Source organism: Bos javanicus, chromosome 22, assembly GCF_032452875.1.
Source record: "Bos javanicus breed banteng chromosome 22, ARS-OSU_banteng_1.0, whole genome shotgun sequence".
Lineage (NCBI taxonomy): Eukaryota > Metazoa > Chordata > Mammalia > Artiodactyla > Bovidae > Bos > Bos javanicus.
In genome coordinates, this window is record NC_083889.1 from 14,702,258 (window position 1) to 14,729,753 (window position 27,496).

Consider the following 27,496-nt stretch of genomic DNA (forward strand, 5'->3'; position numbering starts at 1 on the left):
TTACGTCTTCTGTGTTTACCTAACTCCCAAACTTCTGACTCCTTATAGGCAACCATTCAGATGAATTTGACATGGATCTTTGGGAGTATATTCTTAGGAAATATGTCATCATTTTGTGCACATATGTTTCTAATTTGTATAAATGCCATTTTTTTTACTCTGTGTTACATTCTGAAGCTGTATCCATGCGGCTACATCTAAATCTGGCTCTTCTGCTTCCCGCCCACTGCCCCACAGTAAGCCTGCATGATTTATCCGTCACGGTAGACATACCAGTTGCTTTCTGCCAACGAAAGTAATGCTTCAGTAAACATTTCTCTTCATACGTGTCCCCTTAAGGATCTGTGTAAGAATTTCCCAGGGACACAGAACTAGAATTGAAGTTTCCACAGCATAAGGTGCAGGTACGCTAAATTTTGAGAGGCAGCTGTATCCGTTTTCTAGGACCGCCAGAACAAAGTGCCTCAGGCTGGGTGGATGAAAGAACAGAAATTTATTTTTTCACATTTGTGAAGGCTAATAGTTGGAGACCAAGGTGATCCATAGGGCTGGTTCCGTCTTGGCTTACAGAAGAGCACCTCCTCCCTGCGCTCTCCTGAGGTCTCCCCTCTGTACATTTCTCTGTCCTAATCTCTACTTTTAAGGATTTGAGCCCTCTTCATATGATCTTTTTTTTTTAACCTTAATTACCTTTGTAAAGACCATATCACTTCCCTCGTGGTCCAGTAGTTACGGCTTCCCTTTCTAATGCAGGGGGTGTGGGTTCAATCGCTGGTGAGGGAGCTAAGATTTCCTCCCCCCAAAACAAAACAAAACAGAAGCAATATTGTAACAAATTCAATAAAGATTTTTAAAATGATCCATATTTTTTAAAAGACCCTATCACCAAATACAGCCACATTTTGAGGCACAGGAGGTTAGGACTTTGACATATGAATTTGAGGAAAACACAGTCCAGCTCAATAACAGTAGCACAGCTCTTCAGACTGGCCATACATGAAGTCCCATATTCCCTCAACTTGCTCCAATACTTGCTGCCACCCAGCTTTCTAAGTTTTGCCAAACTCATAGGCATAATACCTTACAACTGTTTAAATAGGTATTTCTCTGTATTTCTAATGATTTTAAACATCTTCATATGCTTATTAGCTTTCTGGGTTTTCTCTTAGGCAATTTGCTCATTTTTCTGTTCAAGTCCCTTATCTTCCTTAATGATATCAGGACTTGCTTGTATATTAATCCCTTGCTGATTTCAGACATTGTAAATATCTTATCATTCTTTAAACTTTGTGCATGAAATCATGATTTGTATGTCATCAGATTCATTGATCATTTCACCTTGAGGGTTGTGCTTGTGATGCGTTTTGTTTAAGAAGCACTCTTTCATGCCGGGTCAAATACAACACTCCCTGGTGTTCTTCAATGAATGAAATAGTTTTCGTCCTGCACATTCAACCAGAGATGTCTTAGAGCTGCTACAGCAGAGCCAGGAGCACTCAGGTGGGCCCTTTCCTGAGCTTCAGTCCTCTGCTGGCCCTGCCCAAGGATGCTACACAGCTGTCAGGCAGCAGCCCTGCTACCTGGCCCCACAGACGTTTGGTTCGGTTCAGTTCAGTCGCTTAGTCATGTCCAACTCTTTGCAACCCCATGAACTGTAGCATGCCAGGCCTCCCTGTCCATCACCAACTCCCGGAGTCCACCCAAACCCATGTCCATTGAGTCAGTGTTAGAGTCCCAGAAAAAGGCAGGCAGTTCATCAGCCTAAACTAGCACACAGCCCTCCTGGCACAGAAAGGGCACCCTTTATGGGCGAAGATCCCTTTTTATTCTCTGTGGCACTTTTTATTCCAAGTGTACCTTGTTCTCAGCCCAAAGGACAAAGCTCTGGGCTACACTGTCACCGGCTACCTAGGACAGGCCTCAACTCCTGCATCTGAACAGCAATAGGGTTGCACCTGATGGTGCCTAAAGGTTCTGTCAACTCCCAAATCCCAGAACTCAATAATCCAGATACTTATTTTGAAAGTCTTTGTCCTCCTCTGAAAATCTTCGCTCAGGACTGATGGTGACGAGAAACTTGGAGCATGCGTTCCCCTATGTGGTTAAAGCATGGTCAGGAAAGCTGGGTGCATTTGTTTTCTTTCTGGGGAATTCTATCAGCTGCTGAAGGAATCACCCTGCAAAACAGCACCAGTCCCTGGGCTGGGAAGCTGGTGGTGTGCCCTCTGGTGGCTGGTCCTGGGAAATGAAAAAAGAAAAAACGATATGACAGGAGCTCAGAGCCCAGAACAGGGAAAGGTAACTAACTGGCTGGGGGCACACAGCCAGGCAGAAGCAGAGGCTGCAGAGAAGGCAGCCCTCCCAGCCCCCAGGCCAGGGCCACAGTTGCTATTTTGGTTTTCCCAAGGTTCTTCCTGGACCCATGATTGCATTCCAGACTCCAGGGATTAGTGCTGAAGACTATTTGAGCCTGTGCACCTGTCTAGACCTCACTGGACAAGAGGACTTGAATTTCATTTCTCTCAACACAACCCCCTCCATTATGCCAGGCCCACATCACCCCCTCTAGGAAAACAGACCCACAACTCAGAATTTGTCACACAAACACACAAGTTAATGAGCACCTTGGATTTATTCTCTTCCCACTTCCGGAGCCACCTCATTTATTTTATATATATATATATACACATACATAGTATATAAACGGTTATACAACATTCTTTACCTATATCAACACGTTTAGACTTTATGACTGTCTGAAAGTTTGTTAAAACACACTCATCATATACTCAAAATAGATCTTCGTTATTACATGAAAACAGTAAGAAGCTCGTATAACAAGGGTAGCAAGCATTCAAAATTAATATGTGAGATAAATGGTTTTCCCTGGCTAAACAAGCCTCAATCTTTAATGCCCTCAATCTTCAATGGAGTAGAAAACTCCATTAAACAAAATGGAATCCTGGGGGCCACATCGTATGAATGACTCATTGGATAGTACTTGTAGAACAACCCAGAATCGCTTAAGTCTGAGGGTTAAAGAAGGTCTTATGTACCCAGCACAGGGTGAAGGAGCAGAATGGATTTGATCCTTTCACACTACATAAAGGTGCTTGCGGGCAACAGCCTCGCCATCAGTACATACGGGCAGATGTTCCTACATGCTTCCATTCCCAGATTTTACTGACAAGTCTTTTTTCACAGGTTCTCTACCAATCACATTTCCCCAGCAATACACATTTGACATTACTGCTCCCAGATGGCAGAACCAGAGCTCTCCTCACCTGGGTCAGAAACAGGCCATGAGATCTGGTCTAACCAGCAGACCTGGCCTCCCTGGATCCTGGAGAACCAAACATCACTGGTACTAAAGGTGCTGTGCCTGGAAGGCAGGAGGCAGGTCCAGGGGCAGGAAGAGAGGCCACTACCTTCCTGCAGTGAAAGCATGAGGCGTTTTTCTGCAAAGGTCAGAAGACACAGCTGTGCTGAGCTGCGCTGCCTGAAGCATGCAGAACCTCCGCACGCTAAGTGGAGCAAATGCAAAGCCTTTCTCCTCCTGCACATGAACGATGGATTCACCCACCATCCCCTCCATGACTGCTTTTCCCCAGCCAACACCTCGCTGGGGAGCAGGCTGATATTACCACCATTTCCCAGAGGACCCCAGCCCATGGGCCACAACTCGCCCACTGTGGGGCCGGACCAAGTGGAAGAGCCGTGCCAACCTCCAGGCCTGGGCCAGTTGACAGGGCGCTCCATCCCACGTTACCTCTCCAGGGCACATCTACTCTCTTCTTCCACCTGTATTAATGCTCAGGGCGCACAGGTAAGGCTTCCCTGCACTTGACTGGGATTCTGTGTAGAATCGCTTGGAATGTGAGCAACACTGGGGCAGGTGTCTGCGTGCTCATCTGGCCTCCATAATCCCTCCCTCCTGGCCAGTCCTCACTTGCACTGTGCTGTTCTCTGAGGGTCACCCATCCCGGTGTGACGAGTGGCTGATTCCATCAAAGAACAGTGAACAGCAGCCCTGGTTGAAAGTATAGCATGCAACCCCCATATGCCAAGGAGACAGCTGCTGTCTTCCAGCAACCAGCCAGGCCCCAGCTCCACACTTCGTCTGCCCCCTGCTTCCTGCACCCCAAAGAGCCAGCCTTGCTGTGTGCCTGTGGTGCTCAGGGGAGAGGGCTGGGCCTCAGTGTCATCTGCTCCCTCTCTGAAGCTCCTGGACCCACCCTGTCGATTACAGTGAAAGGTGGCTTCCCCCTCCATCCAGAGCCTCTAATTTCAGCCTCTGTCGCTAGGACTGGAATGTAGGCAGCAGAAGTGCAAAGAGGCAGGGGAGACCTGAATGGGGGCACCTAGGAAAAGAACAGGGAACTCAAGGTGGGGGTGGGAGGAAGGATGCTAAGTGTTCTCATTTCCTTCCAATATCCTTTTTCTTACCCTTTGAAGATTTAAAACTGACTCACAGATAAAAGGGGTGCCAGCTGCAGAAGCAAAACCGGGAGCCTATGGTCATCCTCCCACTGCGGGCAGTGAGGCCTCTAGTACCGAGAGGAAATCCCACCCAAACATACCTCCGAGTGTCCCTGCCCAGGACAGGAAACCCAAGCATGGCCCTGTCACAGTCAAGCCGGAAAGAAAAGCAGAGCCTACGTGGTTCCCTCACTAGCACACCTGCAGGCGGGGAAGCCTTGGGCTCGGCCCCTGCCGGACAGCACTGAGCCACATCCCCGCCCAGATAGAGCAGACGGACACTGCACACAGTGATGCTCAAGATCTTGCCACATCTGACACCAGAAGGCACTTTTAAGGGTTTTCCAACATTAGCAGCCGTGAGATCAGTTAACAACTGAGAAAACAAAGGCGCTAGAGCAGCTAAAACGAAGGCCCATGGCGGAGTGAGGGCCATGTGGGGTCAACTTTCTGGCATCAAGGATGACACAGGGCTAAAAAGCTCTACGCCTGACCAAGTCAACCCCGAGCCTGCGATTTCCCTTGGACAAAATCTCCAGAACGCCTTTCCTATCATCAGCCTCTTCCTCCACTTGAACTGAGGCTGCTCTTAGCTGGATTTCAGTTACGTAATGTTTATGTGGTCATTACTCTGTACTGTTTGCCGACTGCGTCTTTTCCCTTTGGTTTGCAAAAGTAAATCTCAGACCACATGTAGGTGTTGACAGATTCAGACCACATTCGACCAGCTTGTGGATCACCACTCCATTAGGCCAGGAGGGTCTCCTCTGCAAGGACTGTGCTTCACTACTTGCTGAATGTGGATCACAGACCCCCAGGGCATCTGGGTACCCGGCTACGTGGCAACACCAATAGCACACGAACTCAAGATGAAACTAATATATTGGTAAGCTGTTCTAATCAACTTTAAAAGCTCTGTGTGCGCTGCTAATATGAAAAGATTGTCTCTCCTCCTTAGCTTCCCATTCTATTTCACCATCTCTTCAAAGTTATGTCCCAGAAAGCCTGAAAATTTATCTGCTGCTGCTGCTGCTAAGTCACTTCAGTCGTGTCCGACTCTGTGCAACCCCACAGACGGCAGCCCACCAGGCTCCACCGTCCCTGGGATTCTCTAGGCAAGATCACTGGAGTGGGTTGCCATTTCCTTCTCCAATGCTGAAACTGAAAAGTGAAAGTGAAGTTGCTCAGTCGTGTCCGACCCTCAGCGACCCCATGGACTGCAGCCCACCAGGCTCCTCCATCCATGGGGTTTTCCAGGCAAGAGTGGGGTGCCATCGCCTTCTCCAATTTATCTGCTAGGGATGCAGGAAATTAAAGTGTTAGTCTCTCAGTTGTGTCTGACTCTTTGCGACCCCATGGACTGTAGCCCTCTAGGCTCCTCTATCATGGGATTCTTCAGGCAAGAATACTAGGGTGAGTTGCCATTCCCTTCTCCAGGGGATCTTTCCAAACCAGGGATCTAACCCACATCTCCTGCATTGCAGGCAGATTCTCTTACCATCTGAGCCACCAGTGAAGCCCCCGCAGAAAATTATGCAAATTGAGAAATCACTGGGGAGATGACTCTGAGGTTTAACATCTAAGGATGCTGCCAATGTAACTTTCACGTCCAAATACTTTGATTAAAAATAGGAAATTCTATTATAAGAAAATAAAGTTACCATGGCAACATTTTCCCACTACAGTTCCTAGTCACATGAACTTTTCTTTTAAGTGACACTAGGTAGCTCAGTAACAATACACCACCAGTAATGAAATGACCAAGGTCAAGTGAATTCCCTAAAATGACATCCTTGCTTTCCTTACCTGCTCGTTAACTCCTGTGATAGTTTTCAACTCTTAAAAACTACCAAAATAGGAATCTGTAATTTATCAATATCACACAATTCAACCCAGAGTATTCTATGCAATATGGTGGAGCTATTCATATTCCAGACTTCTACAAAGAACAATCCAAAAGCCAAACTTCCCAAATGGCCTCCTGAGCAGTACTGGACAACCCAGGCTGAAGTTTCTAAAGGCCTCAGGGATCATATTCAGATCTAAATTTTGGAAAACTATGATCAGTCAATATTTTGACAATGAGAGAAAGAAAAGTACTTTTCAGAGCACCTGTGTGTGTGCAAAGTTGCTTCAGTCATGTCCAACTCTTTGTGACCCCATGGACTGTAGCCCGCCAGGCTCCTCTATCCATGGGGATTCTCCGGGCAAGAATACTAGGGTGGGTTGCCATTTCCTTCTCCAGGGGATCTTCCCAACCCAGGAACTGAGCACAGGGTTAATTATAAAGCTTTATAAGCTATAAAGCTCTAAAAAAGTTAACATACACATAACCTTTGTTCATGTAAAAATGAGGGAGTTGGTGATAGACAGGGAAGCCTGGTATGCTGCAGTCCATGGGGTCACAAAAAGTCAGACACGACTGAGCAACTGAACTGAACTAAATCTAATTAAGATGATTACAAAAGGTGTAGAGGAGTAATTAATTTGTGAGGTCTTCTGAGAACAAGTACTCAGGGTCAAGTATTAAAGGACATGATTAAAATGCCCGGCACTCGGCTGCCACATACAATGTTGATGAAGCAGCCTCTCCCACCTGTAACTGCAAACTGCCAACGTGTGAATGTGTGACCCACCTCCTCTAGTTTGTGGCCAACTGCAAGGAGTCTTGATATTCTCATTTCTGCTCATGCTTATAAGCTTATGATCCAGTAGCACTGGTTACTTAATTTTAAAAATATTCAGATATACCCTACAAATAAATACAAAACATTTCTGTATCCCTACAGTCCCACTACCATGAAAGGTTATATATAAATTAAATAAGTTCAGTTTTCTCAACCATTATCTCAGCTTCGGTTTGTTCTTAACCCTAAGTGAAGTTCAATTTATATCCAAAATATATTTAAATATTCTAAAGGTATCAGACCTAAGTTATCAAAAATGTAAACAAAATTTATCTATGTTATACCTATAAACCACTTTTTAAGTTAATTCACCCTGTGCTGACCCTCTTAAAAAAAAAACTCACCAAAGTCACATTTAGACTGAAAAGCTGATACAGATGTTTAAGTGGTTCCTTGGAGACAACTGCCAATTACTTAAAACTACCGATACTGAATCTACTGGTTTATTGCATCACTCAACGTAAAAGACCAAAATCATTCCATGTTGGTCTTCCAGCAATGCGCTTTCTGACTGGGCTCCCAGATTCTGCTGTCCAAAGTGCTGAACTGGAGATTCTGCAGTAACTCTCACACAAAACTGAGACCAGATATCCAGCAACTTTGTGCTTCCCACTGCACCGGTGAAAAAAATCTTGGTTCTCAGGATCAGTCTGCTTTGGTTGAAAGGAACTTGGAGGATGGAAACTTGAGGTGAAGCCAAGAAGTAAAAGGGGAAACGCCGATGACCCTCAAAGGAAAATCAAAGGATCCGTCCATCCCATGGCCTCAGCCTCACACTCCGCAGTCAGACTGCTTGTCCTGAAGCTGCCTCGTCAGTATCTGATGCGAAGACAGGAAAGCCACTCCTATGTGGAAGAGGATTTGCCAGAGGTTCCTCAGCCCGTGCAGGTACACGTTGCCCAGGCAAATGAAGAGCAGCATCAGCACCACCTTCATAGTCCTGGCTGGACTGTAGAACAGGTACAGATAACACTGAAATGACACCAGAAGAGGGAGGCCCATCAGAGATAGCAAGATGGCCGAGGTCAGACGCCAGGTCCACTGATAATACCTGCCCCGCAGTGGCGTTTCATACACGTTGGCTTAGTAAACTGAAATTTGTTACAGTGGAGCTTGGACTCACTGGATCAGTTGTTGTCAATCAGTGGATAAAGTGGGGATTTGGAAGAGATAAGAAAGTGAAATAGAAGGTTACAGGAGGAATGAGAACACAGCCCTCTTGAAAGAATTTAAGAAATACAGACAGACATGTCCAGGCTGTGCTGTACAGAAAGAAGAGATGTGGGTCAGGGGCAGACAGCCAGGTGGGGATACCCTAACAAGAGCAACTGGCCTAAAGGAACTTTTCCTTTGGGGGAGTCATAACAGGTGAGAAAGTTGGTGAGAGAAGCTGTGCTTTTACTATATTAGTTTTTCCTGAGTTACAACTACATAGGGGACCACTGTTCCCTAGACAGCCTCCCTATTACATCTTCAGAAGCATCTCTGACTCAGGGAAAGGTCTTTCAGAATGATGCTTCCTGTAGGGCTATCACACAGAAAGAGGACATTCTTGTTCTGCAAAAGGTGGAAATCATTTTTTGTTTCAATGTTTAAAAAAAAAGGCACATTCTGAAAACACAGGGCAATCTGACAAAAGCTCAGAGTGAAGTGGGAGGGAGAGTTCCCCATCGAAAGAGCTAATCAAGTAAGATCACAGATGAGGGGATGAAGGTGGAACTGGAAGATCCCTGCAGCCCTGAAACGCAAGGTCCAGGAAACTATTCTTGTCAACACCCATGATCTCGGGGACTTGATTTTCCAAAGAATGAGTGTATTTTCAATCTTAGGTTGAAAATTTCTTTTTGCACAATCAGATCATTCGTAAAAATAGGCCATCTAGGATGTACGCAGAAGACAGAGGAAGTGCCCTGAGAAAAGAACTTTTAATTACAAGAAGAAGAGGCTTAAATATGCATAAAAGGTACTAAAATCCTAGACTTTGTAGAGGGTGGGGAAAGAGAGTCAGGTTTTTTTGTTAGAATTAACTCTGCTTAAAGGGGATTCAAGTCTTGCCTGGTGGCTCAGATGGTAAAGAATCTGCCTGCAATGCAGGAGACCTGGGTTCGATCCCTGGGTCGAGAAGATCCCCTGCAGAAGGGAATGGCTACCCACTCCAGTATCCTTGCCTGGAGGATTCCATGGACAGAGGAGCCTGGTGGGCTACAATCCATGGGGTTACAAAGAGTCAGACACGACCAAGCGACTAACACTTTCACTGCTACCTTTTCATAGGGGATTCAAAAGCCCCTTCCTACCCCAGTCCTTAAGCACGCAGCTTCTCCGGAAATAACCAATAATCAAAGCGCTCTAGTTAGTATTATAATTTTTATTTCATTTCCTAAGGACAGATTTGATTTCTATTAGAAACAACAATTTTTTCCCCAGTCCTGTGTCTGAAAAAAAACACATATACCTGGGCATCAGTTCTGCAGAAAGACATTTCTGTACTTGGGTGCCCAGCAATAAGCACAAGGCAGGGCTCTGCCTCACACTGGCCAGGCCCAACCCAATCCCCACTGCAGTCTCATCCCTCCCTTCTTGGGAGCCCGGTCCCAGTTTCTAGTTTCTGTCCTGCACTGTTTCAGAGGCCCTGAGGCCTAGGGCAAATGACTTTCCCTTTCTGGGCCGAAAAGTCTTTTCTCTGTACAATGAGAGGACTGGACAGGATGGGTGGAAAGTTGTTCTGCTAAGGGCTGGGACTGTCCATGATTTGAACCAATGTCTTGGTGGAATGAAAGCAGGATCTGGAAACTCACTGATGGTTCCAACAGAGCAAAATAAGGTAATGGGCTTAACCCACTCACTAAAACATCAACATTTCACCCACCTGGAAAATGCAGGCTACGAAAGGAATAAGAAAAGCCAGAATATTTCCAATTTCTTCATGTGCAACCTAAGACAAATAAGAGGAACACATGAAAAGGAACAGTTAGAGGGAATGAAACACTATGACATGAAGTGCATTACTCTGCATTGGGTCTGGTATAACCGACAGTACAAAATCCCTGCCTGGGTGAGAAACCAGCCCCTGTTCACGTATCAGACCGGGGGGTGACAGAAGATCCTTCTGAATGGCCTGGACACACCAAGCATGTCCAGTTCCCATGCATGTGTGCTGAGCCCGCAACCCGGAATGTTCCCCACCCCCAGCCCCGCCAACCTCTCAAAATCCAACTCATCTGTCAGTACTAACTTTCCCCAATTCCTCCCACCCCAGGTACTGCCACCTCCTAGTGATGTCACCATACTCTGCTATGTGCCCTGAGGCAGGGACTATGTCTTGAGCAATGAACCCCTGTTCTAGTGCACACAGACATTTGGTAAGTATCCGCTTATGAGTCATCATAAACAGCAAGAGCGGGAACCATAGCACGTGTTGGCCAAAGATGGGGTGTGGAAACAGCCAGCCACCACTCAGGGCCCAGGATGCTGCCATTCCCCAAACACCCTGGTCTCTGTAAGGCCCCTGAGATTCAACCTCAGCTGCACTTCAGATTTTAGCTACCACGTGCCTAGGCGTGAGCATCTTGACTCTGGCTTTTTTTTAAATTGAAGGATAGTTGATTTACAGTGTTGTGTTACTTCTGCTATACAGCAAAGTGACTCAGTTATACATACAAGTACATTCTTTTTTATATTCTTTTCCATGATGGTTTATCTCAGGAGATTGGATACAGTTCCCTGTGCTATAGTAGGATCTTGTTTATCCATTCTAAATGTAATAGTTTGCATCTACTTATCCCCAACTCTGTTTTTAAAGTTAACATCTATCTGTTCATGTTCATAATGGTACCATGCTTGTTTTTAAGTGCTTGAAATACTTCAAAATTTAAAAATAATAAGTAAAAAGCATTAGAATAGAAAGCTGCTTTGAGATGAGCAGGCTGCCAAATCAACTTCATAGTGATACAGTTCTTTTGACAAAGACACAGGGAGGCTGGTATCCATCTGAATGATATAAATCAGAGTATGAGACAACTCTACGCGGGGAAAAAGGGCCTGAATCTTAAAGTCCGAGAGTCAAACTTTGCCTTGGATGAACAATCCAGCCCCTGCAGGGACTCTCGGTGTCCCCAGGGCCACAGCGTGGCCAGCTGTCCTTGTAGCAAGGTGTCCATTTCTCACCAGTATTCCAGCAGCCCCTTTGGCTTCTCAGGAAAACAAATACAAAAGAGCAAGTTTCTTATTTGCTCAACTCACTATGAAGAATAAAACGAGAAGTAAGAATTTTACTTCAATTTTTAAAACGTAGTGAATAATAACCTTGTAAACAATATGCACCCATATCTGCTTCTTCCATCGCCTGTCTTTCGATTCAAACTGTATAGAAAAGGTTACCTGTAAAGAATGTTCTGCGAGGTGAATTCCACGAATGAGGTTCAGGGCGGCGCACATGATGTTGAGAATAAGGGAAAGGATGCCCAGGGCTGTCACTGGTTCCATTCGGAAACTAGGAGCTTCACAAGGAAAAAAAGGAAGTGTTTAGTGAAAACAATTTCTATATGAAAAAAAAGTAAAAACATGAACTAGACCTCTGCTAATGAACAAGTTCAATTAAACACACAATTGCAAACATATTAATTTAAAAAGCAGCTGTAGTTAGAGTGGGAAAAGGCAAGGGATGAAGGACAGAAAGGAGCTGGAAATCCAAGGTGAATTTCTTCGAGAAAGAGGCCCTTCTCTAAGAAAGCATAGATTTTCTTAAGTGCTTCATTTCCTTTCTATTTAAACCAGCGGTTCTCAGCCAGAGATAAGGCTCTTCAATCAATGTCCAGGGACATTTTAGGTTGTCCTCCCTGGGAACAGGTTGCTACAATGCACAGGACAGCTTCCATAACAAAGAATTTCCAGTACAAAATGTCAGTAGGGCTTAGGCTGAGAAATCCAGATTTAAAACAATTTATGGCTTTAGTTGTAAATTGCTTGTCAAACCCTAAAGCTTTTCTATTACACACCTCAACCATCAGCATGTAAAGTGTTCCATTCTTTTTCTGATAGGGACAATATTCAATATTATGTGTGCTTCTGGAGCAATTCATAGCAAATGCGATTTTTTAAATTTCAAAGTTATTGGGAAGAGGAGGGAAACATGGATTATTTCGGCTACAAGCTATTTCCAGAACTCTAATCAAGACAAAATGATCACTCCCTCTTTAAAGATAACTGCTAAAACTGACTCTGGTTCACACAATTAAGCAGGGTCCCACCATTCTCTTGCTGTGCTCCTTTTATTAATTTATTTTGTTTTTTTGCTGTGCCACTCGGCATGTGGGATCCTTCCCTGACTAGGGGTGAAGCCCCCATCCCCAGCACTGGAACTGTAGAGTCTTAGCCACTGGACCACCAGGGAAGTCCTTGCTGTACTCCTTTTAAATCATCCTTTTTTGTCCTCACATTTCCCGCATATGGATACACACACACACACACACACACACACACAAACACCACAGCCCAACTGATGCCTACTGTTAGTGTGTTAGTTTACACTACGAAAACTCCTCTCAGAACAGAGCTACCTGTTAAGACTCTAGACTTGGGACAATAGTGGGGAGTCAAACCACAGTAAAACGTCCTAGAAAGATAGGCAAGTTGTCACCTTCTGCATTTGCTCCTCTTGTCTACGTGGTTAAAAAACAAAACATACATCACAAAGTGACCCTGTCTTCAGGTACAGCAAAGGAGAAGCTTGGGGTCTGATGCCCTAGACATCCTTCCATGAATGTTAAGTCCAATCCCAATGTAAATTACAACAACTTACTGAATGGCATAAGAGTCAATCCAGGAATTCACTGGTTGAAACAGTTCAAATCGAAAACCAAAGTTAAGCCAAAAAATGTGAACATTTAAAAAACACCACTTTCAAAATTCAAGCAATGAGTTTAGCATAAAACTGTTAACAAAGTAATTAGACTGTTATAGTATAGATGGTTCTGTCTTCCAGGGAAGGATTATACCATTACAGAGTTCTTAGAATGCAAATATCCACTTTAACTCAAAGTTGGTTTAACTGGATATAACTGTAAACAAAGAATACCAAAAAGCATGCTTTGCTATGTGCTAGGTATTGAATGCTTCATGTTGTTAGTGGCACACTAAGTCACGGGTGCCAGGGCGCTGTGAATATGTTCATCAACACTTCATCCCTCGACAAGGACTCAGAAATCCAAAGGGACAGAGAGATGTTTCTGGGTCCCACAGAGAACCCAAGAGTGAGAGGTCTAGTAGGCCTGGCCCTGACCCCTGCCCACTCTCATCCCCACAGCCCTCCACGCCCTCCATCAAGGAGTGGGGGTTTCTTGGTGGAGATTTGCAATGTTTCACCATTGCAGTGATGAGATAAGGACTCACTGTTAAAGGAAAAAAGGAGAGAGAGAGAATGTACAAATCTGTACTATTCAACAAGTGACTTCCAGCAAAGGAGAATGAAAATCTCCTTCAGTTCAGTTCAGTTGCTTAGTCATGTCTGATTCTTTGTGACCCCATGGACTACAGCACACCAGGCTTCCTTGTCCATCACCAACTCCCAGAGCCTGCTCATGTCCACCGACTCATGTCCATTGAGTCAGTGATGATATCCAACCATCTCATCCTCTGTCGTCCCCTTCTCCTCCTGCCTTCAATCTTTCCCAGCATCAGCGTCTTTTCCAATGAGTCAGCTCTTCACATCAGGTGGACAAAGTATTGGAGCTTCACCTTCAGCATCAGTCCTTCCAATGAATATTCAGGACTGACTTCCTTTAGGATGGACTGGCTTGATCACCTTGCTGTCCAACGGACTCTCAAGAGTCTTCTCTAACACCACAGTTCAAAAGCATCAATTCTTTGGTGCTCAGCTTTCTTTATGGTCCTCTCACATCATATGTATGGTCTCTCACATCCATACATGACCACTGGAAAAACCACAGCTTTGACTATAACGGACTTTGTCGGTAAAGTAATGTCTCTGCTTTTCAATATGCTGTCTAGGTTGGTCATAATTTTTCTTCCAAGGAGCATGCAGCTTTTAATTTCATGGCTGCAGTCACTATCTGCAGTGATTTTGGAGCCCCAAAAAATAAAGTCTGTCACTGTTTCCATTGTTTCCCCATCTATTTCCCATGAAGTGATGGGACCAGATGCCATGATCTTCATTTTTTGAATGTTGAGTTTTAAGCCAGCTTTTTCACTCTCCTCTTTCACTTCCATCAAAAGGCTCTTTAGTTCCTCTTTGCTTTCTGCCTTAGGATGGTTTCATCCGCATATCTGAGGTTATTGATATTTCTCCCTGAAATCTTGATTCCGGCTTGTGCTTCATCCAGTCCGGCATTGTATATGATGTACTCTGCATATAAGTTAAATAAGCAGGGTGACAATACACAGCCTTGACGTACTTCTTTCCCAATTTCGAATCAGCCCATTGTTCCATGTCAGGTTCTAACTGTTGCTTCTTGACTTGCATACAGATTTCTCAGGAGGCAGGTAAGGCAGTCTGGTATTCCCATCTCTTGAAGAATTTTCCACGGTTGTTGTGATCCACACAGTCAAAGGCTTTAGCATAGTCAACGAAGCAGATGTTTTTCTGGAATTCTCTTGCTTTTTGTGTGATCCAACAACATCATTTATATGTGCAGGGTTCACCCTGCTTAAGAAAACAACCTGCTAAGTCACTCTTCTAAATTTCATCAGAAGAGTTGCCTCCCTTCAGATCAGCTTACTTGTCACAACAGTCAAGCTTCTTTTTTTTTTTTTTTTTAAATAAAAGCTACCTGGAAACAAGATCAGCCCATGTCTTTTCCCCCACACATTTTATATACCGCCCCCCACCCAAACACCTTCCTAGTCGAACAATCAATGTCCATTTGAAATACACACTCTCACCTCATTTTCATCAATACCAGAGCGCAGCAGGCCACCTACCTGGCTCCAGGTGCATCAGTGTGTGTCCGTTCATCACCCCATTAGCCACATCTGTATCTTCCAGTGTGAGAACCACTGGTGGCTGGAACTTGAGTTCCTCCTGAATTTTTCCTAAGCTGCTGTCCATCTGGGTGGAACTTACATAGTTAAAATGCCACTTCACTTTCTGAATGACATTGTCTGTGAAAAGAGAGCAGTCCAAACTGAATGTCATCACAATGGATGTTATAAGACAATAGGTACACAATGAAATTTGCATTTCTAAGCAAGCTAATAAGTTAGCCAGACTCTGAAGAGTGTCAACTACACATGAGGGTCGAATGATTTGTAGATATCAGGACTGGTCTCATCAGTCTCTCAGAGGAGAATAATTAAAATGTGACAGTCTGTCCATCAGGACCTCAGTGGCAAGGGAATCAGGGGACAGGCTTGAGTCTTAGCTCAAGCACAACTCATAGTACAAACCTGGGCCATTCACAAAGGATTTCTAAGATTGCAAAATGGGGACAGTCATTCTTGACCTGATTATCTCAAGAAAAGGCGTGTGAAAAAAAACTATAAAAGAATGTGAATACGTTGTGCAAACCAGGATTATATGAAAGGTATTGGTTTTAATTATTTGATTTACATTTAGTATTAATCCATTACCAACTTTTAATAAGTACTTGAGGTGAAGTTTCAAATATATTGACAAAACAAAATCATGTATAATTCTAATATCCGTGTGGGGTGTGTGTATGCGCTCAGTCGTATCTGACTCTTTGTGACCCCATGGACTGTAGCCCACCAGGCTCCTCTGTCCATGGAATTCTCCAGGCACGAATACTGGAGTGTGTTGCCTCCAAGGGATCTTCTCAACTCAGGGATTGAACCTCAGTCTCTTGCATCTCCTGCATCGGCAGGTGGATTCTTTACCACCGTGCTACCGGGAAGCTCTAATATCCACATACTTTTACTTTCATTCTACACTCACTCAATAATGAGCAAACGTGATGCCAGGAAGGGGCTCCTGTGAGACAAAGCCCACCACTTTCAAAGGAGGAGGCATGCAGAGATGACAGGGGAGAGGAGAACACAGGTCTACCAGTTGCCAATCAAACGACAGCCAAGGGATGCTGCAGCTATGGTCTACTTGGGGACACAGAAGAAGTGGGGCTGAGAGTGGCAGTCCTCACAGGGAGGCTTAAGAGGGACTTGTGGTCTATGTCACAGGCCTACGAGGTGCAGGCTGGAGTACCAGGGAGTTTCCCAGCACCTCTGGGTGACACCAAAAGACAGTGCTGGCCCTATTACTGATGGACTGGCCACAGACCACACGAGGGGGTGTGAGCAGTAGCTGCCAGAAAGCCTAAGTGGCCACATTTCCAGGTGGCAGCCCTACACCTGACCCTGAGAACCAAATGCTGTCAGCCCCTCATTCAAGAGCATCACAGGGACCGTGGCAGGTTACATTGAGACTGGAGAACCCCCCAACTCCCACCTCCACTCCTCTTCTCCCCCTCAAAAATGACCTGAATCACACCTGACAGAAACAGGGCCTATGCTATCACAACTGCTGTGTTCCAGACCCCTGGGCCTCCACAGGGCCTCTCTGACAGAGCCTAGAAAAGTAGTCTTGTCTTCCAGAGCTGTGTTTCTCAAACCTCTGCATGAGGACTAGTGTTTCCTTATTTCCAAATGGTTGCAGACAGATACTTGGATAAAATACAATTGAAAATGTCACAGGAATGTCCAAGTACCGTAAGAATGTCTAACCTTTTATTGTCACTCCCTGTATGTGCCTCGTGCTGGAAGCACAGGTCCATGAACCACCCTTGAGCAGCGCTGCTCTAGAGCAGGGGTTGGCACAGTGTTCTCAGAGTGCCAGACAGACAACGTTTTAAGTTTATAGGCCCCAGATGGCCTGTCATAGCTCACCTCTGCCAGGGAAGGGCAAAAGCAGCCACAGACAACCTGTCAGTAACAGAGCAAGCATGGCTGTGTTCCCCTTTATTTACAAAAACAGACTCTCGGCCTGCAGTTTGCTGACCCCCCTGCTCCAGAATAAGACACAGGGTTCACCCTCTTCTATCCCGCTCCAAGCTCTGGAGAGGTAAAAAGCCAGAGTGTTGGACCTGGCTTCAAGTTTGCAGGCCCCTTTCATTGCTGTGAAATTTCATTAAAAGTGAAATGAAGTCGCTCAGTTGTGTCCGACTCTTTGCGATCCCATGGCCTGTAGTCTACCAGGCTTCTCTGTCCATGGGATTTTCCAGGCAAGAGTACTGGAGTGGGTTGCCATTTCCTTCTCCAGGGGATCCTCCTGACCCAGGGATCAAACCCAGGTCTCCTGCATTTCAGGCAGACACTTTACCCTCTGAGCCACCAGGGAAGCCCCCTGAAATTTCATGGCATGAGGCTATTCTTCAGTGACATGGTCCTGAACCTCCAGTGATTTTCCCTGATGGTCAAAGCCAAACTCAAACTGGAAATTCTATACATACAATGCTGCAAGAAAGAACAACAACTAAGAAAGTGGGTTACAAACCAAATTCGAGAAAGGCATATGGCCTGGAGGCGAGGCCGACACAGGTGGTGTCATAGGAAGCTGTGAATTCCCACCACAGTGTCTCCAGGAAGCAGAAGGCCATGGCTGCTGGACACTGGAGGGAGCAGATAGCCATGCAGGCCACGTCCCTCGAAGAAGAGAAGCTGTAACGAAAGGAACTATGTCACCAGGGAACAGACCCACATATTCACATCCTGCACCCGGCCATCACCTTGCCTCCACTCTGGATCTGCTGGGCCTTGAACAGTCTGGAGCTGTCTGTTGCATACATATCGTCTCTTCAGGTGGACCTGCCCGGGACTGTGCCTTTCTTACACTTCCTCGAAAATGTATAGCAGCATTTGCCACTGACAAGGTGTGATTACTCTAACTTGCCTGCGTCCATGCTAACTCACTCAGTCATGTCCGACTCTTTGTGACCCCTTGGACTCTAGACTGTCAGGCTCCTCTGTCCGTGGGATTCTCCAGGCAAGAATGCTGGAGTGCATTGCTGTGCCCTCCTCCAGGGATCACTTTAACTTATTAATCATTAAACAAGCTATGGGACTGCTCACCTGTAACAAAAAATGTCTGTTTCCTCTTTGAAAATAATGGTGAATATTTAAGTTAAAAGACAAACGAGTAAACACTGTATATTCTACTTTTCAAATAAAGACTGAATTGCCCAGAATTTCATTTGAAGTCATAGGTTTTTGCTTTTTCTGAGAAAAGGTTTCCTCTTTGAGGTACAGCACAAAATGTGCATAGAATGTGAGATTATTCCAACCTAATGAGGACGGGACCCCCAAGGAAGGGGGTTTCAGGCACCCAGAGAAGGGAGCTGCAGATGTGGGCAGATGCAGCTTAGTGTTGGCTCCTGGGCACCCGGCCAACGGGTGACAGCGTCACAGGCCTGCCATCTGGGTCCGTCTTCAGGCCACAGCTCTTCTTGCCTGACAGCCCCACCTAGTCTGGAGGCAGGCCTAGATTTCCCTTTCATTTTCCTGATTCTGAGACTGGACTACTCTAATGGATCCCACCTTACTCAGGTGAATCAAAAATTTACTATTAAGGAGAGCAAAAAGGACTTGGGAAGTGAAAACCTAAATTCTGGAAAAGAGAGATGTAAAATCTGTAACAGCCCATTGTGAGATTTCAAAACCTGCCTTGCCCCTGATCCCTCCACAGGACGTCTTTTGTCTCTAAGCCCTAAAATAAGAAATGACACAACCAGAACCTGGCTGCTAGTTGCCTGCACTCAAATCCTGGCTCTACCACCTTAGGTTAAAAAGTTGTTTAACCTCAGTTTCCTTCCCTGTAAAATAGGTCTAATACCATTATCTACCTCACAGGCCACCTGCAGCACTTAGAATAGGGCCTAGACCATAGAAAACAGTACTAGTTCTTCTGACCATGATTACTGTAACCACCTGATTCCTGCTTCCACTGGAGCATTGGCCTCACTGTAGCATGCTCAGCGTCCTCTCATTTGACTTGGAGTTCCTTGAGAAGACGGACCTACTGATGCTCATTTTTCACTCCCCTGCTCCTGTCACATAAAATTTTTTTTTTACTTTAAAATTTGTTTTAAAGGTGAAAACATTCTAAAAAGCAAAAACTGAGGGCTAAAACTCCAAGTCAAGCCTTATTTTCTTGGTGTCCTCACTCTCATCCTTTTCCTTGTCCTGACATTTTAATCCAGTATTTCCTCCCGACTTGCCTTTCTCCACGCCTGCACCCTAATGCAGAAAAAACTACCAGACTAAAAGCATGAAGACTGGGTGACCCGGTGCTCACAGTGCTCATGGCCTCTCCGCTCACAGTGAGGTGGGAGTGAGGCTGCAAAGCTCGAGCGCCTTTGATTCTACTGTAGATACACGACCTCGAACCGCTGTCTGACATGAGACCTCCTCTTCATATGGTGTGATTAGCATAATGCCACTTCTGCTCATGGTTCAGAGTGACCCAAATTGGGTTGATATTCTGGAACAGGAAACAGGCTTGCTTACTGGATGCTGAAGTCACATCCTTCTGCGGAACCTCGACCTGGATACTGGGCCAGTCGCAAGGCTAAAGTCTTGAGGCGTCTCCTGCATTCCAGGAAGTCTTGGCTGTGGTAGAAATCAGTGGAGGCCGAGAGCGGCAGTCCATCCCTCACCCTTACCACGCAGGCAAAAAGGATCAAGGACATGGTCCGCAAGAGAAGTCATGAGGACACCTGAGGAAGGAAGGTCACCTTGTTACTGAGGGCCCAGTGATGAGCTGGCAGCACCCCACCCTGGAAATGTTCACTCTGGGTTGTCTCGCCCTCACCTCTACCATAAATGCAAATGTGTGGCTTTTATTATAACTTCCCTGCCCTCTGTTGCTAGATCACTCCCAACTGTCGCCCCTCCATTAGCCTCCCTGTCTCATCTTCACTTGAAATCCTCCTTTTCCTTCTCTCTAATGAATGTCTCCATTTCCAGAGTTAAACCAACTGGGATGAGGCAATGGAGATGTGAGGAAGCAGGCCGAAAGGGAGCCACGTCAGTGACAGTGAGGAACAGGACACAGGCCGCAAGATGGCCCCAAAGGGCCACGAAGAGCCTGACGCTGATGCAGCAGGGACGGGGTCCAGGGAGCTGTGCGTTTCAGGTGCTCCATGGAGGTAAGTGCTGAGTGGTTCACTTGCCATATCCTGACCTGCAGTGGAGGGATTCTGAGCATTTAACCTAAAGCTGGTGGCAAGGAAGGCAGAAGGCGAAAAGAAAAGAGAGAGGATAGCGTGTTCTCCTGAATTTCTTCACATTTGACACTGAGCCAATCTTCAGAATGATGACTGAGTTCCTCCAGATGGCTAAAGCAAGTCATTTAGCAAATGATATTATGGTAAGATACTAAATATTTAGCCATGATAGGTGAGCACCATTAAGAAACACTAGGAAACAGATTTGGAGGCCTCGTGATGCCTGAGGCAAACTGGAACATGGTGCTTCTCAGGGTGGAAACAGCCCCAGACCAGTTCTGCAGGCAGAGCCTGGCGAGGGTTTCAGCCCCCATCTGCAACTTCTGCGTGTGCTCGCACGGGGCGTAACCTCACACCTGCGTGCGGCAGCCCTGCACCCAGGGATAAGGGGGTGGCTCTATCAGCTTTCATGCATCTTCCCATGTATCCACACATCCTGTTTCACAGACCCTGTTGTCAGGGCCTCTACCTGGATAGGATATTAGCAGGTGTGTGCACTGCCAAAGAACAATGGGGATGTAATCTGGCACCTCAATTCCCATGAGCAGTAGGAAACGGGAACCCCAGGATACACGCTGCTCTTTTCACCTCTGTGGCTCTGTGCATTCTTCACCTGAGTTCACACTCCTCAGATCTCCCCACATCCAAATCCACACCAAGGACTGTCTCCAATACACCCTCCTAGAAGTACTTTTACCTCTCTCTAAATTCCCAGAGAAACTACCTCTTTGTTTTCTGTGTTACTGACTTACCATTTCTACTACCTAAGTGTAAGTTCTAAGAATAAAGGCCATATCTGTAATGGATGAATGGATAATTAATCCCAGTTTAAACAGGAAGAAACTGCAGTAGTATAAAAATAACAGAAGGCTAAAGGCTTCCCCAGTGGCTCAGATGGTAAAGAATATGCCTGCAATGCAGGAGACAGGAGTTCAATCCCCAGGTCGGGAAAATCCCCTAGAGAAGCGAATGGCAACCCACTCCAAGAGTATTCTTGCCTGGGAAATCCCATGGACAGAGAAGTCTGGTGGATTACAGTCTGTGGGGATGCAAAAGAGTCAGACATGACTTACTGACTAAACAACAACAACTACAAATTAAAAATTAGTCTACCAGGCAACAGACCATACATAGCCCATTTCTCCGATCTCCCCAGACTTTCCATTGAGGGGTAAAAATGTAAAAAATCTAAGGAACTAGGAAAGGAAGAAATAAGCAAGAAATAAAATGACTCCTATCTGCAGATGACATAATTGTCTACATGGAAGATCCCCAAGAACCTACAAAAAAACAAAAACAAAAAAACCTCCTAAAATGAAGGAGGAGTTCAACAAGGTTTCAGAATATAAGATCAACATACAAAAATCTATTCTTTTTCTACATACCAGCAATGGATCATAGAAACAAAAATTTAAAATACCATTTATCATCATCCCCAAAATGATCTCAATAAAGCTATACTTTTTTTAATGCAATGTTAGTTGCTCAGATGTGTCCGACTATTTGTGATCCCATGGACTGTAGCCCAGCAGGCTCCACTATCCATGGGATTTCCAAGGCAAGAATACTGGAATGGGATGCCATTTTCTTCTGCAGGGAATCTTCCTGACCCAGGGATCGAATCCAGGTCTCCTGCAGGCAGATTCTTTACCATCTCAGCCACCAGGGAACCCCGTTTTTAATGCAATACTTAGGTGTAAATCTAACAAAACATGTATGGGACTTGTAGGCTGAAAACTATAAAACACTGCTGAAAGAAATCAAAGAAGTCCTAAGTGAGGAGATATATCATGTTATGAACTAGAAGACTCAACATAGTAAAGATCTCCCCCCAAAGTGATATACAGGTTCAATATAATTCCTGTAAAAATATCAGCAAGATAGTTTATAGATATAAATAAGAATATTCTAAAATTTATACGGAAAGGCAAGGAAGCTAAAATAGCTAAAACAATTTTGAAAAAGAATAAAGGGGACCATACCTCACAATCCTATTTCAAGACTTGTTGTATAGCAACAGTAATCAAGGCAGTGTGTTATTAGCAGAGGGATAGGCACACAAATCAGTGAAACAGAATACAGAACCCACAAATTAGACCTACACAAGAACAGTCAAATGATTTTGGCAATGGTACAAAAGCAATTAAATGGAAGAAGGACAGACTTTTCAATAAATGGTGCTGGAGCAATGAATATCTATAGGGAAAGAAAGAGGGAGAAAGGGAGGTGTGAACGGACGGAAGGAAAAGAAAAAAAGAGAATCTTGACCTAGTCTCACACCTTACATAAAAAGGAAATCAAAACAGATCATAAATTTAAATGTAAAAACTAGAAGTATAAAAGTAGAAGAAAACAAAGAGAAAATGTTCAGGACTTGAGGAAGGGTTCTCATGTATGAGACCAACAGCACAATCCATAAAAGAAACTGCAATAAATTGGATTTTATCAAAGTTTAAAACTTTTGCACTGCCTAAATCCACGTGAAGAGGATGAAAAGAAAAGCAAGAGAGTGGGAAAAATATTTTTAAACCACATACCTCCAAAAGGACTCTAGATATTTAGAATTTTTTTAAAGCACCCTCAAAAGCCAACAGTGATAAAAAAGATCCAGTTAGAAAATGGACAAAGCACATGAACAGACATTTCACCAAAGAGGATATAGAGATGGCAAAAAAGAATGGGAAAAGATATGTAGCATCTCTAGCTATTAAGGGAAACGCAACTTAAGATCACAGTGAGATAATATTACATACTGATTAGAACAGATACAAAAATTTTGAGTGACAGTATCAAATGCTGGCAAACGTGCACAGGAATGGGATCTCTCACACACTGCTGAGAAGACTTTAACATAGGACAGTCACTCTGGAAAATAAGTTTGGCATGGAATATAAGTTTGGCAGGTTTTTTTTTAACTAAACATGCAATTATCATACAATCTATCAGTCATACTCTGTACTATCTCTGCACATTCTTGTCAGGATAACTGCTGTTGCTGTTCAGTTGCACAGTCGTGTCCGACTCTTTGTGACCCCATGGACTGCAGCCAGGCCTCCCTGTCCCTCGCTGTCTCCCGGAGTTTGCCCAAGTTCATGTCCATTGAATCAGTCAGTATAATTACTTTAACATAAAAATGGAAATAAGTATTAACTTAAAGTTTTTATATCCCTTACTTAAATTCAGCTCATACTTGTTTTTTATGTTTAAATGTCATTTAAAAATGTCTCTACTAGTAGAACAATATTCTTTTATGCTAATTAACTGTAATTCTGATGATTTATGCATGCATATTGAAGGGCATGTTTTATAGGGAGCAGCTCTGCAACTAAATAACATTTCCAAACTGGAAGGTACTATAATTTCTGAATTCATTATAATAAAAGCTGCTTGCAGATAACCAGAATTCAGTTTATAAAAGGAAAGCAGTGGCATGAATCTGGAAAATCATGCCTCAGTTACAGAAAAAGTTATACAAGGACAAAGGCAGCTGAAGAGTGCTCACACAGACACACAAATCTGTCTTACTAGCTCCTTCTACAGGCCAGGGGACCCTATAACCTAGCACCATGCCTGGCACATATTAGGAAGCTCTCAATATAACTTTTAAACTAATAAAGCTTATCTAAAAACTAAGTTTCAGAACTAATAAAAAAGCTTTCCTACAATAAATCTCCACTTGGAAAAGAGAAAGAGGTTTACATAAATGAAAAATTTTAAAAGAAACTGAAGTAGTAATCAAATATAGCACCCTAGTTACTATTAGAGTTTATAAAAATTATATTTTAATCTGCCTCTGCCATTTCCCAAATCCTTTTCTCAGCATCTATTTATAAACTGATCATGTTATCAATTGTCCCTTTTCTACTAGCAAAAGGCTGTGCTTAGCTGGAGGGCAGCCTGGTTCCCACTGGTTTCTTTTCATCTCTGTATCCTTAACCCTCTTCCAAACCTCTACCACATACACTTCTCCTCCTCTTTCCAAAGAGGGAAAAAGGGGGAAAGACAAACAGCACTAAACAACCAGGCCTTACCAAACAGAAATTTAAATAAACAAAACAAGTTTGACTTGGCACACATATATCCAAACACAAGGGCTCACCATAAGGCATTGCTCACATCTTAAAACCACAATACGTAGGACAAAATAGAGAAAATTACGTTTCCCTTACTGAATTCACCTTCAGCCACAGGACTTGAGAACTGGGCACACCTCATTTGCAGTTCAAGAAAGTGCTTTGGTTCTGCATTGCTTGGGGATGAGGTAGGGAGGAGGGTTACAGGTCAAGTTTGCCATTCCTTAGGAGCTAAGAAGAGTAGGGGATGGAATTTGATACCAACTAATACTATATGCCAGGTTTCCCAGGTGGCTCAGTGGTAAAGAATCCACATGCCAACGCAGCAAACACAGCAGACATCTGCTGTTCGATCCCTGGGTCGGGAAGATCCCCTGGAGAAGAAAATAACAACCTACTCCAGTATTCTTACCTGAGAAATCCCATGGACAGGGAGCCTGGTGGGCTACAGTCCACGGGGTCGCAAAGAGTTTGACATGGCTGACAGCGCGCGCACACACACACACACACACACACAGAGTATTATATGCCAGGCACTATGCTATGAATTTTTACACTGATGATGCTTAATGCTCATAACTATCTATGAGGTGGGTATGATCTATACTGGACAGATGGGGAAATGGTAGTTCTAAAGCTCAAGTGGTAGAGCTAGTATTCCATCCCAAACTTCCTTACTCAGAAATACTGGAAAGCCTGTGGTCTTTCCAGTACACTCTGTGTCTCTAAATCCAATCTTTGGGATTACAGCAACTCTATCTTGCTAAAACAGTTCCTTTCCCTAGAGCATTCATACTTAGAATGAATCAGAGATCTGTTAATAAAAGGAGCCAAGACCTAGGGTTACACTAGTTACAACTGCTCCTCACTCATTGTATTCCTTTGGATAAGTCACTTTTCCTCTCTGATCAGCAATCATTTTTGGATGCCTTTGATCTCTGAGGCTCTAAAGGATAAAAAGCTTTGGGACCCCAAAATGTTCTCTGTGTTGTAAACACAAACTCTTAGAGCTATAACAACATTGCCTAAAATGTGTTTTCCAGGGCAAACCATTATGTCAATTTAATTCTATTTAGCAATAACAAAGGAGTCAATTATTTACATTTTCATTTTACTAAAATTATCTCTATCAGAATCAATTTCTTTCTTTGTACATTTAATGAAAATTGACCCTATCCACCGTCTGAATTTTATTTCTTTTCTGACCATGTCACAAATTTCACCAATTACTTTTCACCACTGGGAATATTCTTTTGTGGCTTTGATGTCTACAAACCTAATTAAGCACTGGAGTGCTTAATCCTTCTGGCACTGGAATCTAGATGTAATCCTATAACGGGCACATATGCTCATCACCTCTGACATCTGATGTTCACAAAAGCTGGTCTACTAAACCCAGTATCTGGTAAACCAAGTCTTACAAGATCGGCACGCTAAGGGAAGTTTGTTATTAAAATACTCTGACGTGAGGTTCGTGGATAATTAAGTAAACAATCATCCCATCATTCGGACACACCCCGTCTCCTCCCACTGTGGGCAGCGCTCCACCGGCATCTGGCAACTGAGGGTTCCCACAGGCTCGCACCTTGGGTCGTCCTGGAGTCAGGAGAGCAGCTGGCGGCAGAAAGGGGAGCCGAGACTTCGGGAAGCCCCAAGAAGCCCTGGAGAGCTAAACCGGGCCAGAGGGCCGGACGGGCCGGGGTGTAGGGGGCTCCACTTCCAGGCCCGCCCTGCGCCACACCCGACCCCGCCTGCTCTCGGCTAACGGACCGCAGCGCCCGCCTCAGCCCGCCAGCCCTCACCTCGCCCCGACAGCGGCCTCCGGGAGTCGGCGCCCTCCCGCCGCGCCACCCTCCGCCTCCTCTGCAATCAGCCCACCCGGCAGACCTGGCCCGGGTCACAGGCAGCCCAGGCACAGGTAGACGACCCTGCGCATGCGCGAGTCTTGAACCACAACATCTCCCCTGCCCCCGCTTATTCGCTGGTGCCGAGCAACACCCACACCCAAACCGACCAATCCTGGCGCGCCTCCACTGCCGGGTCCCGGAGGAGTCTTGATTGAAAGACTTCTTAAAGGGCTTCGACCCAAATGTAGATTGGGCATGGCTGGGGTGCGCCTGCCAACTTTCCTCGCGTCTCCCGGTTCTCACCCGCGTGGGTCTGAGGTCCAAGTATGTAATTCCCACGTCCGGAGGTGCGAAGAGGCTTCTCAGTTTAAGCTTAGTTTGAAGCCGGGGTAGCGAAAGGTTCTGATGTGTGGAAGTAAGGAGGTTCCGCGTGACGACGCGATACGCCCGGGGCGTGGGTTCAGCTATCTGCTGGGCGAGAGGCCCGAGACAGTCAAACCAAAGATCACAGACTGCTGCCACCCTGGATGAGGTGCCAAAGTCCGGCCCCAAGGGACTCCAATCTGGGGGGCGGACGTACTCACAGACTGGTGATTGATCAATTGATGATTTATTCATTTAACAAATCGTAAGCACCTGCTGCGAACCAGACACTATGTCAGGAACTGCGGACAAAACGAGTAACTTCTGATACTAAAATCTATATTAAGAGGAGAGAGAAGACTGACAGCACCCATACTGCAATATACAACACATGTTTAAGTACAAACTGAGCTATGTACTCACCGGAGAGGAGCACGGGTTTTGAAAGGGTTTACTGGAGCTTCTGGCCTGGATTTGGTGGTTCAGGGGGACTTCCTTGACACTGGATGAGTAATGGCTAACTAGGCAAAGGGAGGAAGAGTGCTTCAGACAGACAGACGTATAAAGAACTCTGTGTGGACTATAGCAGGGCTCCTTGAAAGATGAAAACCAACCCTGGGTTGGGGAGTGGTGAGGGGAGGTGGGTGGGGAGTTGTTTAATAGGCACAGGCTTTCACTTGGGGAAAATGAAAAAGTTCTGGAAACGGATAGTGGTGATGTTTGCACAACACTGTAATGTACTATATATCACAGAACTGTACATTTAAAAATGGTGAAAATGGTAAGTTTTATGTTATGTACATTTTGCCACCAAAGAGGAAAAATAAACTCAGAGTTTAGAGAGTAAAGAAGTAGAG

At 44.9% G+C, this 27,496-nt stretch overlaps 1 protein-coding gene across 10 annotated transcripts; it reads right to left on the reverse strand.

Annotated features, from left to right (window-relative positions):
- Nucleotides 1–474: 474 nt before the first annotated feature.
- SEC22C (SEC22 homolog C, vesicle trafficking protein) lies at nucleotides 475–27,340 on the reverse strand. 10 transcript variants are annotated; one of them, XM_061396105.1, is made up of 9 exons: nucleotides 26,232–27,279; nucleotides 23,309–23,476; nucleotides 23,110–23,221; nucleotides 19,638–19,846; nucleotides 17,629–17,792; nucleotides 15,105–15,284; nucleotides 11,547–11,665; nucleotides 10,036–10,101; nucleotides 7,594–8,138 (listed from the first exon to the last, which is right to left on the reverse strand). In XM_061396105.1, the coding sequence occupies exons 4-9, from the start codon at nucleotides 19,817–19,819 to the stop codon at nucleotides 7,938–7,940; spliced, it is 912 nt and encodes a 303-aa protein (XP_061252089.1). In that variant the 5' UTR covers nucleotides 19,820–19,846; nucleotides 23,110–23,221; nucleotides 23,309–23,476; nucleotides 26,232–27,279; the 3' UTR covers nucleotides 7,594–7,937. The 10 variants fall into 10 exon arrangements, with proteins under 10 accessions (XP_061252094.1, XP_061252089.1, XP_061252091.1 ...); XM_061396107.1 differs by lacking the exon at nucleotides 26,232–27,279 and adding an exon at nucleotides 25,706–25,981; XM_061396108.1 differs by lacking the exon at nucleotides 23,309–23,476.
- Nucleotides 27,341–27,496: the final 156 nt, after the last annotated feature.

Bases quoted from the DNA above. Each gene is read 5' to 3' on its own strand.
- SEC22C (XM_061396100.1), bottom strand. From the start codon at position 26,894: ATGAATAAATCATCAATTGATCAATCACCAGTCTGTGAGTACGTCCGC. The intron at 23,477-26,014 runs GTGCGAGCCTGT...TTTATGTTAAAG, and splicing joins TGACTCCAGGACGACCCAAG to TAATTATACTGACTGATTCA.